Source organism: Oncorhynchus kisutch, unplaced genomic scaffold (genome assembly GCF_002021735.2).
Source record: "Oncorhynchus kisutch isolate 150728-3 unplaced genomic scaffold, Okis_V2 Okis06b-Okis10b_hom, whole genome shotgun sequence".
In the NCBI taxonomy this organism is placed as follows: domain Eukaryota; kingdom Metazoa; phylum Chordata; class Actinopteri; order Salmoniformes; family Salmonidae; genus Oncorhynchus; species Oncorhynchus kisutch.
In genome coordinates, this window is record NW_022261983.1 from 761,833 (window position 1) to 778,842 (window position 17,010).

Genomic DNA, 17,010 nt, shown 5'->3' on the forward strand with positions numbered 1-17,010 from the left:
ATTAGTGAATGTCTTTCAACGGCATTTCTGCCAATCAGATTTCAGATTTCTCTGAATGTGTTTTAGAATATTTTATTGTTCTGAAACTGTTAGTGTTTTGGCTATAGGGGAAACAATGAAAGCACCGCTATCAAGGTGCCATTATCAACACAAGGAATTATAGATTTTCTTAGTGAAAATAACACTTGTAGAAATTACAGCAGTTGAGGTAATATGTGACCAATTCAGTTGCTATTCTTTTTACTATTTTTCCAGTCAATCTAATTGCACAGAAGAAGTATTACAGAACAACTATTTTGCTGACGAGATTCAAGATAGAAAATGATATAATGAAGTTTAGATAGATTACTACTTCATTGTATTAATGTAATAACAGTTTGCCATCTCCCTAAACGGTTATCTCATTTAGCTACTTAACATCTAATAGAGACATGTATCAAATCTATCACAGATTTGTCTCTGCGTGGAAACTCTTTCAGGCTGTTGGGTCTCCTTGGGTTACTCTAGCTATGGCCATAGCTTAACTCTGAAATAATAAAGTAACCAGGTAATATAACCAGTTAATATAACCAGTTAATATAACCAGTGAATATAACCAGTTATTATAACCAGTTAATATAACCAGTGAATGTAAACAGTTTTGGTGTCACTATTTGAATGTGCAATGTTTTAACGCTACTTCTGTAGTAGATATCACTAGGTGTAGGTGTTACTAGGTGTAGATGTCGCTATGTGTAGATGTCACTAGGTGTAGATGTCGCTATGTGTAGATGTCACTAGGTGTAGATGTCGCTATGTGTAGATGTCACTAGGTGTAGATGTCACTAGGTGTAGATGTCACTAGGTGTAGATGTCACTAGGTGTAGATGTTACTAGGTTTATATATCACTAGGTGTTGATGTTTCTAGGTGTAGATGTTACTAGGTGTAGGTGTAACTAGGTGTAGGTGTAACTAGGTGTAGGTGTAACTAGGTGTAGGTGTAACTAGGTGTAGGTGTTACTAGGTGTAGCTCACTAGGTGTAGATGTCACTAGGTGTAGATGTCACTAGGTGTAGATGTCACTAGGTGTAGATGTTACTAGGTGTAGATGTTACTAGGTGTAGATTTTACTAGGTGTAGATGTTACTAGGTGTAGATATCACTAGGTGTAGATGTCACTAGGTGTAGGTGTAACTAGGTGTAGAAGTCACTATGTGGAGATATCACTAGGTGTAAATGTCAATCGGTGTAGGTGTGAGTAGGTGTGGATGTCACTAGGTGCAGGCGTAACTAGGTGTAGATGTTACTAGGTGTAGATGCCGCTATGTGTAGATGTCGCTATGTGTAGATGTCACTATGCGTAGATGTCGCTAGGTGTAGATGTCGCTAGGTGTAGATGTCACTAGGTGTAGATGTCACCAGGTGTAGATGTCACTAGGTGTAGATGTCGCTATGTGTAGATGTATCTATGTGTAGATGTCACTAGGTGTAGATGTCGCTATGTGTAGATGTCACTAGGTGTAGATGTCGCTATGTGTAGATGTAGCTATGTGTAGATGCCACTAGGTGTAGATGTTACTAGGTGTAGGTGTTACTAGGTGTAGATGTCACTAGGTGTTGGTGTTACTAGGTGTAGATATCACTAGGTGTAGATATTACAATGTGTAGGTGTAACTAGGTGTAGGTGTTACTAGGTGTAGGTGTTACTAGGTGTAGATATCACTAGGTGTAGATGTCACGAGGTGTAGATGTTATTAGGTGTAGATGTTACTATGTGTAGATGTTACTAGTTGTAGATAACACTAGGTGTAGATATCACTGGTGTAGATGTCACTCGGTGTAGATGTAGCTATGTGTAGATGTTACTAGGTGTAGAGATCACTAGGTGTAGATGTTACTAGGTGTAGGTGTAACTAGGTGTAGATGTCACTAGGTGTATTTGTTACTAGGTGTAGGTCTTACTAGGTGTAGATGTCACTAGGTGTAGGTCTTACTAGGTGTAGATGTCACTAGGTGTAGATGTCGCTATGTGTAGATGTAGCTATGTGTAGATGCCACTAGGTGTAGATGTTACTAGGTGTAGGTTTTACTAGGTGTAGATGTCACTAGGTGTTGGTGTTACTAGGTGTAGATATCACTAGGTGTAGATATTACAATGTGTAGGTGTAACTAGGTGTAGGTGTTACTAGGTGTAGGTGTTACTAGGTGTAGATATCACTAGGTGTAGATGTCACGAGGTGTAGATGTTATTAGGTGTAGATGTTACTATGTGTAGATGTTACTAGTTGTAGATAACACTAGGTGTAGATATCACTGGTGTAGATGTCACTCGGTGTAGATGTAGCTATGTGTAGATGTCGCTATGTGTAGATGTTACTAGGTGTAGAGATCACTAGGTGTAGATGTTACTAGGTGTAGGTGTAACTAGGTGTAGATGTCACTAGGTGTATTTGTTACTAGGTGTAGGTCTTACTAGGTGTAGATGTCACTAGGTGTAGGTGTTACTAGGTGTAGAGATCACTAGGTGTAGATGTTACTAGGTGTAGATGTTACTAGGTGTAGGTGTAACTAGGTGTAGATGTTACTAGGTGTAGGTGTTACTAGGTGTAGGTGTAACTAGGTGTAGATGTCACTAGGTGTAGATGTCACTAGGTGTAGATGTTACTAGATGTAGGTGTAACTAGGTGTAGATGTCACTAGGTGTAGATGTCACTAGGTGTTGATGTCACTAGGTGTAGATTTCCATATGTGTAGATGTCGCTAGGTGACGATGTCGCAATGTGTCGATGTCGCTATGTTTAGATGTCGCTAGGTGTAGGTGTCACTAGGTGTAGATGTCACTAGGTGTAGATGTCACTAGGTGTTCAGCCCTATGCTGTGATTCCTCTATGGATTGACCCTTTGTAGCTGTAAGTTAACCCTATAATATATCTATATTGATGTTACCATGTAATAACTGTGTTCCAGGATATGATATAATGAACCATGTAATAACTATGTGTTCCAGGATATGATATAATGAACCATGTAATAACTGTGTTCCAGGATATGATATCATTAACCATGTAATAACTGTGTTCCCGGATATGATATAATGAACCATGTAATAACTCTGTGTTCCAGGATATGATATAATGAACAATGAATAACTATTTGTTCCAAGATATGATATAATGAACAATGTAATAACTATGTGTTCCAGGATATGATATATTGAACAATGTAATAACTATATGTTCCAGGATATGATATTATTAACCAAGTAATAACTGTGTGTTCCAGGAGAGTCAGTGGCTGGACAGTGTGTCTCTGCTGATTAAGGACTCATTTGAAGGAGAGATGCTGATGATTGACAACCTCTCTGGATCTGTCTTCCATCACTACTCTTCTACCTCTTCTCCTGTCTGGAAGGACTGTAAGAGCCACCCACAACTAGAGGTAAACACATGAACCATGCATATGTAGACGCGCACACACACACACACACACACACTATCCCTGTTGCTAGTTGTGTCCATCACAATGATAAAGTGTAACGGACCACTCTGGAAAGTAATAACTGGGATTTGAACCTCTTCACCTGTCACTCTTCCTCTCTGCCTGACTGCAGATGCTGTCAAGCTATCAATCTGTCCTCTCCTCCTCTTTTACATGCTCCACCCATCTCTGATTTATCATGTCATGAAACCACCTCCCTCTCTTTCTCTCTCTATCCTGACGTATGTGTCTGTCCTCCAGCTATCTCGTGTGTGTGCACGCGTGTGTGTGTGTTGTGTGTGTGCTGAATGTGTGATTGTTGTGCCCCAGGGCATGGAGAGACAACTGCAACACTGATTCTTATTTAAACCTATTTTAAGGGGACAGTGGGCATGCATTGGTGCATTAAGACATACACCATATATACAAAGTATGTGGACACCCCTTAAATTTGTGGATTCGGTTATTTCAGCCACACCTGTTGCTGACAGGTGTATAAAATTGAGCACACAGCCATGTAATCTCCATAGACAAACATTGGCAGTAGAATTGCCTCACTGAATAGCTCAGTGACTTTCAACGTGGAACCGTCATAGGATGCCACCTTTCTAACAAGTCAGTTTGTAAAATGTCTGCCCTGATAGAGCCCTGATAGAGCTACCCCAGTAAACTGTAAGTGCTGTTATTGTGATGTGGAAACGTTTTGAAGCAACAACAGCTCAGACGCGAAGTGGTAGGCTACACAAGCTCACAGAACGGGACCACCGAGTGCCGAAGTGTGTAACGCGTAAAAATCATCTGTCCTTGGTTGCAACACTCACTACCGAGTTCCAAACTGCCTCTGGAAGCAACGTCAGTACAAGAACTGTTCGTCAGAAACATCATGAAATGGGTTTCCATGGCCGAGCAACTGCACACAAGCCTAAGATTACCATGCACAATGTCAAGTGTTAGCTGGAGTGGTGTAAAGCTCGCCGACACTGGTGCATTGGAAACACGTTCTTTGGAGTGATGAGTCACGCTTCACCATTTAGCAGTCCGATGGACGAATCTGGGTTTGGCGGATGCCAGGAGAACACGATCTGCCCCAATGCATAGTGCCAACTGTAAAGTTTGGTGGAGGAGGAATTAGGGTCTGGGGCTGTTTTTCATGGTTCGGGCTAGGCCCCTTAGTTCCAGTGAAGGGAAATCTTAACGCTACGGCATACAATGACATTCTAGACAATTCTGTGAAGGCCCTTTCCTGTTTCAGCATGACAATGCCGCCGTGCACAAAGCGAAGTCCATACAGAAATAGTTTGCAGAGGTTGGTGTGGAAGAACTTGACTGGCCTGCACAGAGCCCTGACCTCAACCCATCGAACACCTTTGGGATGAATAGGAACGCCGACTGCAAGTCAGGCCTAATCGCCCAGCATCATTGCCCGACCTCACTAATGTTTTTGTGGCTGAATGGAAACAAGTCCCTGCAGCAATGTTCCGACACCTAGTGGAAAGCCTTCCTAGAAGAGTGGAGGCCATTATAGCAGCAAAGGGGGACCAACCATATTAATGCCCATGATTTTGGAATGTTCGACGAGCACGTGTCCACATTCTTTTGGTCATGTAGTGTTTACAGGGTCTGTCTGGAAACAACCTAACAAGGGACTTGTGATAGTTAGGGCCCTAAGCTTCTCCTGACAACATCAGGGGCCTTTATCTCTGTTTCTCTGAACACATTCCATTCTCCCAGTCTATTTTCACCACCTTCTATCTCTCTCTGTCTTGCTCCCTTTTTCTAATTATCCCCCCCTTCCCTACCTCTCTCTCCCCTCCTCCCTCCTTCTCCCCTCCTCCCTCCCGCTCTCCTCTTGCCTCCGGCATACTGCAGTGGTAATTTACTGCTGTATATGAGCCGTGAATCTCTCTTTATGAATCTCTTTGTCTCACTCACCCACAGGCACATGTTCATATAACGGCCCCCTCCCTCACCCCATTGGATTTCAATTGTCTCTGGTTTATGTGTCCATTCTCTCTCTCAGTTTTAGATAACTTTCTCTCTCTCCTTCACTTTCCCTTTCCCCCTTTTTTTCTCCATCACTCCTTCCACCTCTGCCTCTCTCTCACTCACTCTCTCTCCCCCTCTCAATCTCTCTCTCCCCCTCTCTCTCCCTCTCTCTCACTCTCTCTCCCACCCTTCTCTCTCTCTTTCCCCCCCTTCTCTCTCTCCCCCTCTCTCTCCTACCCTTCTCTCTCTCTTTCCCCCCTTCTCTCTCTCCCCTCTCTCTAACTCTCTCTCCCCCTTTCAATCTCTCTCTCCCCCTCTCTCTCCCTCTCTCTCACTCTCTCTCCCACCCTTCTCTCTCTCTTTCCCCCCTTCTCTCTCCCCCTCTCAATCTCTCTCTCCCCCTCGCTCTCCCTCTCTCTCACTCTCTCTCCCACCCTTCTCTCTCTCTTTCCCCCCTTTTTCTCTCTCTCTCTCTCTCTCTCTCTCTCTCTCGCTTCTTCTCCCCCTTCTCTCCTTCTCTCCTCCTATCTCTCCCTCCCCCTCTACAGCAGATCCGGCTGGCAGAGATAGAGCAGGCATCTCTGAGGTCAGACCAAATGTCAGACAAGTCGTCGTCTCCGGCCCTACCTGATGACCTCAGCCTGGACGACCAGAGTGTCCACCAGCTGCTGGTGCGGGAGGGAAAGGTAGAGATGGAGAGATGGAGGGGTTATAAATGGGAAGGGTGTTTTGGAGGACAATGGAGGGGGTTGAAACGTGGGACTGGGTAGCAGACCTGGGTTCAAATAGTTTAGAGCATGCTTTAGCCATCCTGCAGTACCAATAAGGCAAGGTCTGCACTTTAGAGGCTAAGATGTTGAATACTAGTTGAACCCAGGTCTGCTCAGGTCTGAGGATGGGGTGATAGAGGGGGTGGACAGTGGGTTCCCTTGGTCTCCAGTACAGAAAGAATACTTGCATTCCAATAAAGGAAGCATGGCACAAAGTTCCAGGGGCATAAGAATAAATCCTGAATCTTGCTGAAGCTCTAATCTCCTGTACAGAGACCTTCAGGAATTGAAATCCATTCAGTCCACTGCCTCCCCTCTGGACTGTGAGGGCTATCTTCCTCTTTCTCCTCTACTACATCGTTCCTCCCTTTCCTTTACCCCCCTCCGGCAATTACACCTCTGTCTGCCCCATCCCTCGCTATCTTCCTACCATCCCTCCCTGTGCGTTATCCTTCCCTCTAGTTGTTTAATGCTAGTAGGAGTGTGTGGGGGTGGGGGATTGTGTGTTTATACACATTTTACTATACTTATGTGTCATGGTTCCTCCTGGCACCAGAGGGCGGTCTAGAGACTTTTATTGGACTGTGTCTTATTATTTCATGATTGTTTCCCCTGTAAGAGAGGTGTGTTTTCTGTTTCCCTTTGTTAGTTCTTGAATTCAGGTTCCTGCATGTTTCCCCTGTGTGAGTTTCGATGGTGTTTGTTGTTTTTTTATTTTTTTTATTCTGTATCGTTACATTCTCCATTATTCAAGTTAAGTATTTAAGTTTTTCCCAAGACGCTGATTCCTGGTCTGGTTCATTCTCTGCTCATTGGTTCAATTTACCTCACAAGAATAGTAAGACTTAGCTGTTTGTGTGTGTGAGTGAGCAAGCACGAGAGACAGAAGTAGGCCTTAACCCACTAATGATCCAAATCAGAAAAGAGCTGTTAAATTCTACAACCAACTAAAAGGAAGCGATTCCCAACCTTCCATAACAAAGGCATCACCGACAGAGAGATGAACCTGGAGAAGAGTCCCCTTAGTAAACTGGTCCTGGGGCTCTGTTCACAAACAGATCCCCAGGACAGCAACATAACTAGACCAAACCAAATCAGAAAACAAAAGATAATTACTTGACACATTGAAAAGAACTAACAACAAAAAATCAGAGCAAACTAGAATGTTATTTGGCCCTAAACAGAGAATACACAGTGGCAGAATACCTGACCACTGTGACTGACCCAAACTTAAGGAAAGCTTTAACAATGTACAGACTCAGTGAGCATAGCCTTGCTATTGAGAAAGGCTGCGAAAGGCAGACCTGGCGCTCAAGAGAAGACAGGCTATGTTGCACACTGCCCACAAAATGAGGTGGAAACTGAGCTGTACTTCCTAACCTCATGCCAAATGTATGACCATATTAGAGACACATATTTCCCTCAGATTACACAGATCCACTAAGAATTTGAAAAACAAACCCAATTTTGATAAACTCCTATATCTATTGGGTGAAATACCACAGTGTGCCATCACAGCAGCAAGATATGTGACCTGTTGCCACAAGAAAAAGGCAACCAGTGCAGAACAAAGACCATGTAAATTTATTCTTCCTTTTCTACTTTAACTATTTGCACATAATGTGACATTTGTAATGTCTTTATTCTTTTGGAACTTTTGTGAGTGTAATGTGTACTGTTAATTTTTATTGTTTATTTCACTTTTGTTTATTATCTAGTTCACTTGCTTTGGCAATGTTAACATGTGTTTCTCATGCCAATAAAGCCCTTAAATTGAATTGAATTGAGAGACCGAGACCTTCCGGCTGTGTCCAGATAGCACACATGGCTACCAGGGTTGATGTGGGCCATAATCAGTCATCTAGAAGGGATTTGAATCAGAAGTGCTCATAGCTGATAGTAATATCCAGATGAAGGTCCTAGGGAATCACTTTTAGCGTTTATTTTATTACACTTTTATCTGAACCAGGAAGTCCATTGCAGATAAAGAATCTCTCTAGATAAAAGAGATTCCTTCTTTTCCTCAGAGACTAAGTGTGTATGCTAGCAGGCTAGCAGCTTGGACGCTAGCCGGCACTCCCTTCAGTAATAATGAAGTGCAGTACTGCACCCTATTATGCCCCACTCCACATTTAATTATAATAACAGACAACATAAACAGGTACAGTGTGTGTCAACATGTGTGTTTTCTCCCCCCAGGAGGAGAGGGGCAGTGACTCCCAGGGCTTAGAGGAGGCTGGCGGAGGAGGGGACTCCTTGACCCAGGCCCAGACAGGGGGGTCGAGGCACTGCAGGGCCCACAGTTCAGTAGCCGAGGAGGGGGCTCCACTCCTGGTGGAGGTTGGGGTCCATCAGAGACACAAGACCCCATCCCACCACAGCCCTGGTGAGTCCAGTCATACCCTCTGCTCCAGCCTTTCCAGCCTAATGTGTATTGCTGTATATGTGTGTGTATATCGGAGGGGTTGGGAAACAAAGCAACATTTATATATATATATATATATATATATATATATAAATATGGACTAATTCAATGACTTGCAAAAGTATTCACCCCCCTTGGAATTATTCCTATTTTGCTGCCTTACAACCTGGAATTAAAATAGATTTTTGGGGGGTTTGTATCTTTTGATTTACACAACATGCCTACCACTTTGAAGACCCCCCCCCCCCCAAAAAGTCTCTTGGGGTATGTCTCTATAAGCTTGACACATCTAACCACTGGGATTTTTGCCCATTCTTCAAGGAAAAACTGTCCAGCTCCTTCATGGATGGGTTCCGCTGTACAGCAATCTTTAAGTCATACCACAGATTCTCAATTGGATTGAGGTCTGGGCTTTGACAAGGCCATTTAAATGTTTCCCCTTAAACCACTCGAGTGTTGCTTTATCAGTATGCTTAGGGTCCTTGTCCTGCTGGAAGGTGAACCTCTGTCCCAGTCTGAAATCTCTGGAAGACTGAAACAGGTTTCCCTCAAGAATTTCCCTGTATTTAGCGCCATCCATCATTCCCTCAATTCTGACCAGTTTCCCAGTCCCTGTCGATGAAAAACATCCCCACAGCATGATACTGCCACCTCCATGGTGTTCTCGGGTTGATGAGGTGTTGGGTTTGCGCCAGACATAGCATTTTTCTTGATGGCCAAAAAGCTCAATTTTGGTCTCATCTGACCAGAATACCTTCTTCCATATGTTTGGGAGGCCTCCCACATGCCTTTTGGTGAACACCAAACATGTTTGCTTATTTCTTCTTTAAGCAATGGCTTTTTTTTGGCCACTCTTCCATAAAGCCCAGCTCTGTGGAGTGTATGGCTTAAAGTGGTCCTATGGACAGGTACTCCAATCTCCGCTGTGGAGTTTGCAAATCCTTCAGGGTTATCTTTGGTCTCTTGGTTGCCTCTCTGATTAATGCGCTCTTTGCCTGGTCTGTGAGTGTTTGTGAGCGGCCCTCTCTTGGCAGGTTTGTTGTGGTGCCATATTCTTTCCATTTTTTAATAATGGGTTTAATGGTGCTCCGTGGAATGTTTAAAGTTTCTGATATTTTTTTATAACCCAACCCTGATCTGTGCTTCTACAACTTTGTCCTTGATCTGTTTGGAAAGCTCCTTGGTCTTCATGGTGCCGCTTGCTTGGTGGTGCCGCTTGCTTGGTGGTGACTTTTATATTATATATTATATATATATAATTATATGACTTCTGAAGGTAATTGGTTGCACCAGATCTTATTTAGGGGCTTCATAGCAAAGGGGGGAAGACATATGCACGCACCACTTTTCTGTTTAAAATTTTAAAAAAAGAATGAAACAACCTTTTTTTCACCACTTTTGACTATTTTGTGTAAATCCAAATAAAATCAATTTAAATTACAGGTTGTAATGCAACAAAATAAGAAAAATGCCAAGGGCGATGAACACCTTTGCAAGGCACTGTAAAGTATATCTTATGTTTTCACATTATTGAGCCAAACCTGCAATAAAATCTTTACATCGGTGTACGCAACCAATAAACGTTTATTTGATTTGAATTGAGCTGAGCTAAGCTGAGCTGTACATAGCCAGCCCATCACAGTGCAGGTTGGTCCTACACTCTTAGAAAAAGGTTTCCAAAACGGGTCTTCAGCTGCCCCAATTAGAGGTCGACCGATTAATCGGAATGGCTGATTTAATTAGGGTCGATTTCAAGTTTTCACAACAATAAACCAAGGTAAGTTGCTAGCTAGCATTAAACTTATCTTATAAAAAACAATCAATCATAATCACTAGTTAACTACACATGGTTGATGATATTACTAGATATTATCTAGCGTGTCCTGCGTTGCATATAATCTGACTGAGCATATAAATATCTAAGTATCTGACTGAGTGGTGGTAGGCAGAATCAGGCGCGTAAGCATTCATTAAAACAGCACTTTCGTGCGTTTTGACAGCAGCTCTTCGTTGTGCGTCAAGCGTTTTGACAGCAGCTCTTCGTTGTGCATCAAGCATTGCGCTGTTTATGACTTCAAGTTTATCAACTCCCGAGATGAGGCTCGTGTAAACGAAGTGAAATGGCTAGCTAGTTAGCGCGCGCTAATTGTCGTTGTGTTGCTGGTTCGAGCCCAGGGAGGAGCGAGGAGAGGGACGGAAGCTATACTGTTACACTGGCAATACTAAAGTGCCTATAAGAACATCCAATAGTCAAAGGTTAATGAAATACAAATGGTATAGAGGGAAATAGTCCTATAATTCCTATAATAACTACAACCTAAAACTTCTTACCTGGGAATATTGAAGACTCATGTTAAAAGGAACCACCAGCTTTCATATGTTCTCATGTTCTGAGCAAGGAACTGAAACGTTAGCTTTCTTACATAGGACATATTGCACTTTTACTTTCTTCTCCAACACTTTGTTTTTGCATGATTTAAACCAAATTGAACATGTTTCATTATTTACTTGAGGCCAAATTGATTTTATTGATGTATTATATTAAGTTAAAATAAGTGTTCATTCAGTATTGTTGTAATTGTCATTATTACAAATACATTTTAAAAAATCGTCCGATTAATCGGTATCGGGTTTTTTGGTCCTCCAATAATCGGTAGCGTTGAAAATCGGTTGACCTCTAGTCCCAATAGGATAACCCTCTTTGGTTCCAGGTAGAACCGTTTTTGGTTCCAGGTAGAACTCATATGGGTTCCATGTAGAACCCTGTGGGGAAAGTGTTCTACATTGAATCCAATAGGGTTCTACCTGGAACCAAATATGTACTACCTGGAAACAAAATGGGTTCTTCAAACGGTTCTCCTTTGGGGACAGCTGAAAGAACCCTTTTGGTTCTAGATAGCAGTTTTTTTTTTTTTGAAGAGTGTATTCATGGGTTGCACCTCCGTCGCTCGGTTGCATCATGACATTGTTATGAACGTTCTCAAGCCGCTCTCCGCCATAGTGGTGCCCGAAAGTCGAGTGATGCCCAGTCATTCTGAAAGGGGCCTAATGACTGTTTAATTTAAATTACACTATAGTGGCCTGGAAATACTATGACGTTGCTACAGAAGGCAAATAATTAGTAGGAAACATCTTTGCCATCATTATCATGTCGTAAAGTGTACTTTAGAGAGATGGCAATGTTGCCATTAGCTAGCGACGTTAGCTAGCTAAAATCCGGTCCTGGCCCTGCAATTTTAGCTAGTTATCTAAAGTTATACTGCATCTTAAGTCAATCTGGCAACATCATAATGATGACAACAGGTTTTCCTACTAATTAGTTGCTTCCTTTTGAAATGCCATCTTGTTTCCAAACCACTATAATGCACTTTAGACTAAATCTTCATTCATCTTCATTAGCTCCAATTGACAATGTATTAAGTAAAACATTCAGTCGGAACCAGGGCCTAAATAGAATCTTCAGAACAGTATTGTAACACAATGTGCAATCCATGAATAGAGTGAATCAGACATCACAGTACAGTACAGTGGCATTGTTGCTCTCCCTGGAATGATGTGCATTATTTGCATGGTCTTTGTTAGTCTAATCATCAATATCAGTAATGACTGTTTATCCCTACAGGCTAAATGGATTGTATTTATGTGGTGTTTCACTCGGGATCTAGATGGAATAGTATATTTGCCTTACAGCCTTTCTCTCTGTCTCCAGGTGGCACCTCCTGCAGTAGCACTAAGGCAGGAGAAGGATCAGATGAGGGAGGAAGAGGAGGAGGAAGAGTAGGAGTGGCCAGTGCCTCTGGTTCTCCTGCTCTTATCCGTCTGCCAGCGGAGTTCTTCCACCCCGTGGCAGCAGCGGCCCTGCCGGCGCCCCCCAGGGCCAGAGTAGGGCGCCCCTCACGGGGCCTCAGACTCACCTCCCCGGCCTCCTGGTCCTCCCTGCGCTCCCAAGGAGCCCACAGCCGGGTGCTCTGCACGCAGGTAAGACCTGGCCTACTGTATGTACTGTATGTACTGTATGTAACAGATACCAACACACTGCATAATGTAATTCCTTTAGGGTCTAATGTTAGATTGAGAAATGTACACAAACCTCAGGCTTCCCTCTGATTGGCAAATGTATGTGTCCACCCCCTTGTTATCTTTAATGAGTGTCCGCCACACTGTTTGGTGCTGTTATGACCCTTTTGTGTTGTACCCCATACACTGCCACCAGAGCAACCAACAGACTGTACAGTACACATTGCACAGCCTACAGTGTAGTCAGTCAAACATTGACTCTAATGTTGTTATTTATTACAATATCTCACTCCACATCTCCACCCTGCCCCTCTCGCTCTGCCCTCAGTACCCGTCCCATAGTGACTCGTCTCTGGCCAAGGGGAGCTCCGATGGCAGCCTCCAGACCACCCTAGAGGAAGGACTCAGCTTCAGTGTTCCGCCCCCTCAAGACCTGGTGTCCCCCCTCCCTCCTCTCCCCCTGCTCTGCCCCCCGCTCCCTGAGGACCCCACCAGCTGCCCAGCAGGCCAGACTCTGAGACCGCGGCCCAGCCCCTCGTCAGGCCCTGCCCTCACCCTCCAGGCCACTCGGGGCCACCAGCGGAGCCAGAGCAGCGGCAGGGGTAGCATCAGCCCCGGCTACACCCGGGAAGACTCCATGGACCCCGTTCCATGTGACCTGGAGGACCTGGGCATCGGGATCAGTTTGTCTATCGGGGGGTGTGGCTCCAGCCAGGCGGGCAACAGCGAACACTTGTCGGAGACGCTAAGCAGTCTGTCGCTCACATCGTTGCTCTCGCCCGCCTCCCTGGCACCCTCGGGGGTGAAGAAATGCAACAGCACTGGGAGCTTGAATCAGGGGGCGAGGAGGGGGGAGGGGAGACAGATCCTAGGGTTGGAGTTGGACCACCAGGGCTTCCTGGCCAACCCTTGGGGAGAGAGTGGGGGAGGCAGAGGAGAGGAGGGACAGTTGGGAGAGGCGCCGGACCTCAAGGGGAAAAGCTCAAGCCAAACAACAGTAGGGTCCTGTAGTAAAAACAGATGAAGCCTGAATCCCTTGTTGTCTACTACCGCTCCTATTAGGATTCATCAACCCCTTACTGTTCCTCTCCGTCCCCCTCAGGCAGAGAGAAGTTTGACGTTTTTGACAACGTGTGATGTAATCCCGTGAATTCCTATAACCAAACCCCTCCCTCTCGCTCTATAAATATTTGTTTATGACCCCCCCTGTCCCATTTTGTGCTACTCTGTGGCAGTGGTTCAGGTGTGGAGGGTCAGAGGTCAAACGGTGGAAGGTTAAAGGGGATTACAGGTGTGACCCCTGTGGTGGGGGGCTGGGATGGACCCCCCATCATACCCCTGTGGAGGAGAAGGACCCCCAGAGGAGGAGACAGACCAGGAGGGCTGCATCATCATATCAGGGAGATATACATAGAAGACGTAGCCAGAGACAAGCTGAGACAGAGATCTAACGAGAACATTTTGTCTGAACGTCGTTCCTGTTTTCCTGTTTGTTTTCATTTTTTGTTTGGCTTCACAGAAGTTTAAAATGCAAAAATAGAATATCTAACAAAACTGAGCTGATCAAGCCAACAGATTTGATTTATTTTTCAGTGTGGCTGTAAATCACAGTGTAGGAGGAGGCTGTATGTACGTTGCAGTGTAGGATGAGCCTGAATGTACGTCACGGTGTAGGAGGGCTGAAGCCAGATCTGTTGTGGTAGACGGAGGCTACAGGTCCTTGTGTGTGGAGTGGAAGAGGGGTGAGGAGGTCTAGGTTGAACAGAGGTAGTGTAGAGGTCACCTGAGAAGGAGTTGTTATAGTGGAAGAGCTGAGACTTAGGTAGCAAAAGCATGCGTTAACTTATCATCACCATCACCTAACCCCTTCCCTCCATCGGTACTTTTCAGGAAGGTGTGTGTGTGTGTGTGTGTGTGTGTGTGTGTGTGTGTGTGTGTGTGTGTGTGTGTGTGTGTGTGTGTGTGTGTGTGTGTGTGTGTGTGTGTGTGTGTGTGTGTCTATGTGATAGTACAACAGGAAAAAGAGAGACAGAGAGATAGAGACCATACTAAGATCCCACTCATGCATGCAACAGTTTGTGAAATAGGCTCTTTTATCCCAACGTCACTCACTCAGAGAGAAGGACAGGGAGTGAATGAGAGAGACAGGTCAGCCTGCTATATTCACTCACAGTAGCAAATTCTCTCTGTCAAAGACACTGACCCTCCTGTGACAAACAACCTGATGAGACGAGACGAGCACCATTCACTCTGGGAGATGAAAAACTCACACCTGCATACAGTTGCTTCACAATGGAAGGTGTGTGAAATTCAAACCTGTCACTTCTTTCTCTTTGTCACTTTGCCAAAGTAAGAAAGGAAGAATATATCAGAGATATGAATTCCAGACCAATAGAACCTCCTAGAAGATGGAGGCAGTTTGCCTGCATGATGGAATTATTGCATTTTACCCAAGAGTTTTAATATATATACCGAAGTGTATCAAGATGTCAATGTTGGGATGATAATTATAAAGTGGTTTCTATTCCAATATTTTTTTAGAATACAGAATAGGAGCGTGACAGTGTTGTCATGACTTTGTCCTTAACCTATACCTTACCCGTACGATTTCTCGTATAACTTATTGTCGAAAACCATTTGTCTGCAAGTGGCTTTCAGTTTTATAATGTGGGGTTAAAAATATATACTTTTTATTATTAAAAGTGTGTGGAGAGAACAACCAAGCAAAAAAAATGTAAATAAGCTCTGTGTGCTGAAGAAAAAGTTCCCTTGGGGACACGTAACTTTGGGAATTTCGGTTCCTCCTGGAATTTTGAATTTTGGAATCCCAAATGAAGACCAAAGGAGGGAAGGGCCATAATTTCACAGAACAGGAGAACATTTCCTAATCACAGACATTCCCGGGACGAACAGGGAACGTTGTCGCTTAGCTTAGCCTCCTATGCTAACACCAAGATGAAAAAACATTGCTGATCTTTTTGAAAGCTTTAATTTGAGTGTCATACCAATACATGATGACACATCTAATTATTGACACATCAATGTTCCTTAGCATGGTTATGGGATTGCAATAGGATGCTTCTCCTTGTTTAAAAGATACGCAATTCACTCACCCCCTCTATCTCTCTCTCTAACACACATCTGTAGTAGCAAACCCTAGTTTTGATATCAAGCTGTCACTGTAACGATGAATAAACATTGCATCTTTTCCCAACCTTTTGGTATGCCACTCAGTACATCTGAGATGAAGTGGCCATCTTAGCCTGACCTAGAATACACTTTTGGATCCCTGGTGGGTTTTTTGGGGGGGGAGGGTTCTCATTGAGGTGATGAGCAAAGTTCGGTTTGACCTGTTTAATGAACTTCATTGACATTTAATTGAATCACTGGTGATTGTCTTTAACATGTTTGTAACATGTGGGATATCAGTGAGTGATTATTGCTATGGGTTGTCTGTTACTATAACTTCAGGAGATGCCACTTTATTATTATAGTCCACACCTGGACCGTCTTGGTTAATGGTGGTGGGAATAGGTAGAAGTTGCCCCTAACCACTGATACAAGGTCAGATATTAGTTCATCCCCTTAATCTTTAAGGTTAGAATAAAGGGTTGGGTAATCTGATTCTAGATCTGTGGTTAGGGGCGACCTCAACATCCAGGTGTAAAACATGAGCGTGTGGGTTGACAGGAACCATAACGTGACCTTGAAGGGCTGTTTTAGCTTCAAAGATGTTCTCATAAATGACCAGATAAATCTCTAAGTCAATGAATATGGCATCAAAGGTAAGCCCAACGGCACAGCAATAAATGTTCTTATGTGTTTGCCCTGAGTACATGATGTCATAGTAGTTCTTATCTCACCACAGTATAATTGTAGCCTGTTGTATCATGTCCTTTTTCTGAGAAAACAATCATGTCATTGTGGAGTTTTTCTGCCTTCTGAACTAACAGCCACTAACAGAATACATTTCTGACTTTCCGGAGACCGATCAGGAGAGAGCTGGGCTGCCATTGGATCAGATGAACACGAGGTAATTTAGATCTCTGGGTCGAGAGATCAAACCACTAGAGAATAAAGTGTACATATGTCAACAGAGGAATAACCAGTGAGATGGTACAGTACTTTAACACACAACATGCTGCAATGCACACTACAATATAAATCTGTACATAATTTTGAATGTATGCTATGTTATCAACAATAATGACAACACCTAAAAAAACATGCAGTTTGTTGAGACTAAAAGCATACAACCAATCAAAACTTAAATTGTACATGATAGATCCACAGATACAATTGATATTGTATCATGGAATGTGAAGGGATTGAACAAGCCAATGAAGATCCACAAA

The 17,010-nt window shown here is 43.6% G+C and overlaps 1 protein-coding gene across 1 annotated transcript in view; it reads left to right on the forward strand.

Moving 5' to 3' along the window:
* The window catches only part of LOC109884752 (voltage-dependent T-type calcium channel subunit alpha-1I-like), a 287,147-nt gene extending 270,660 nt beyond the window's left edge, over nucleotides 1-16,487 (forward strand). The window contains 5 exon segments of the mRNA XM_031813726.1: nucleotides 3,263-3,418; nucleotides 5,992-6,129; nucleotides 8,413-8,599; nucleotides 12,348-12,616; nucleotides 12,984-16,487. Of these exon segments, the coding sequence (XP_031669586.1) occupies nucleotides 3,263-3,418; nucleotides 5,992-6,129; nucleotides 8,413-8,599; nucleotides 12,348-12,616; nucleotides 12,984-13,679 (1,446 nt within the window). The 3' untranslated portion in view covers nucleotides 13,680-16,487.
* Nucleotides 16,488-17,010: the final 523 nt, after the last annotated feature.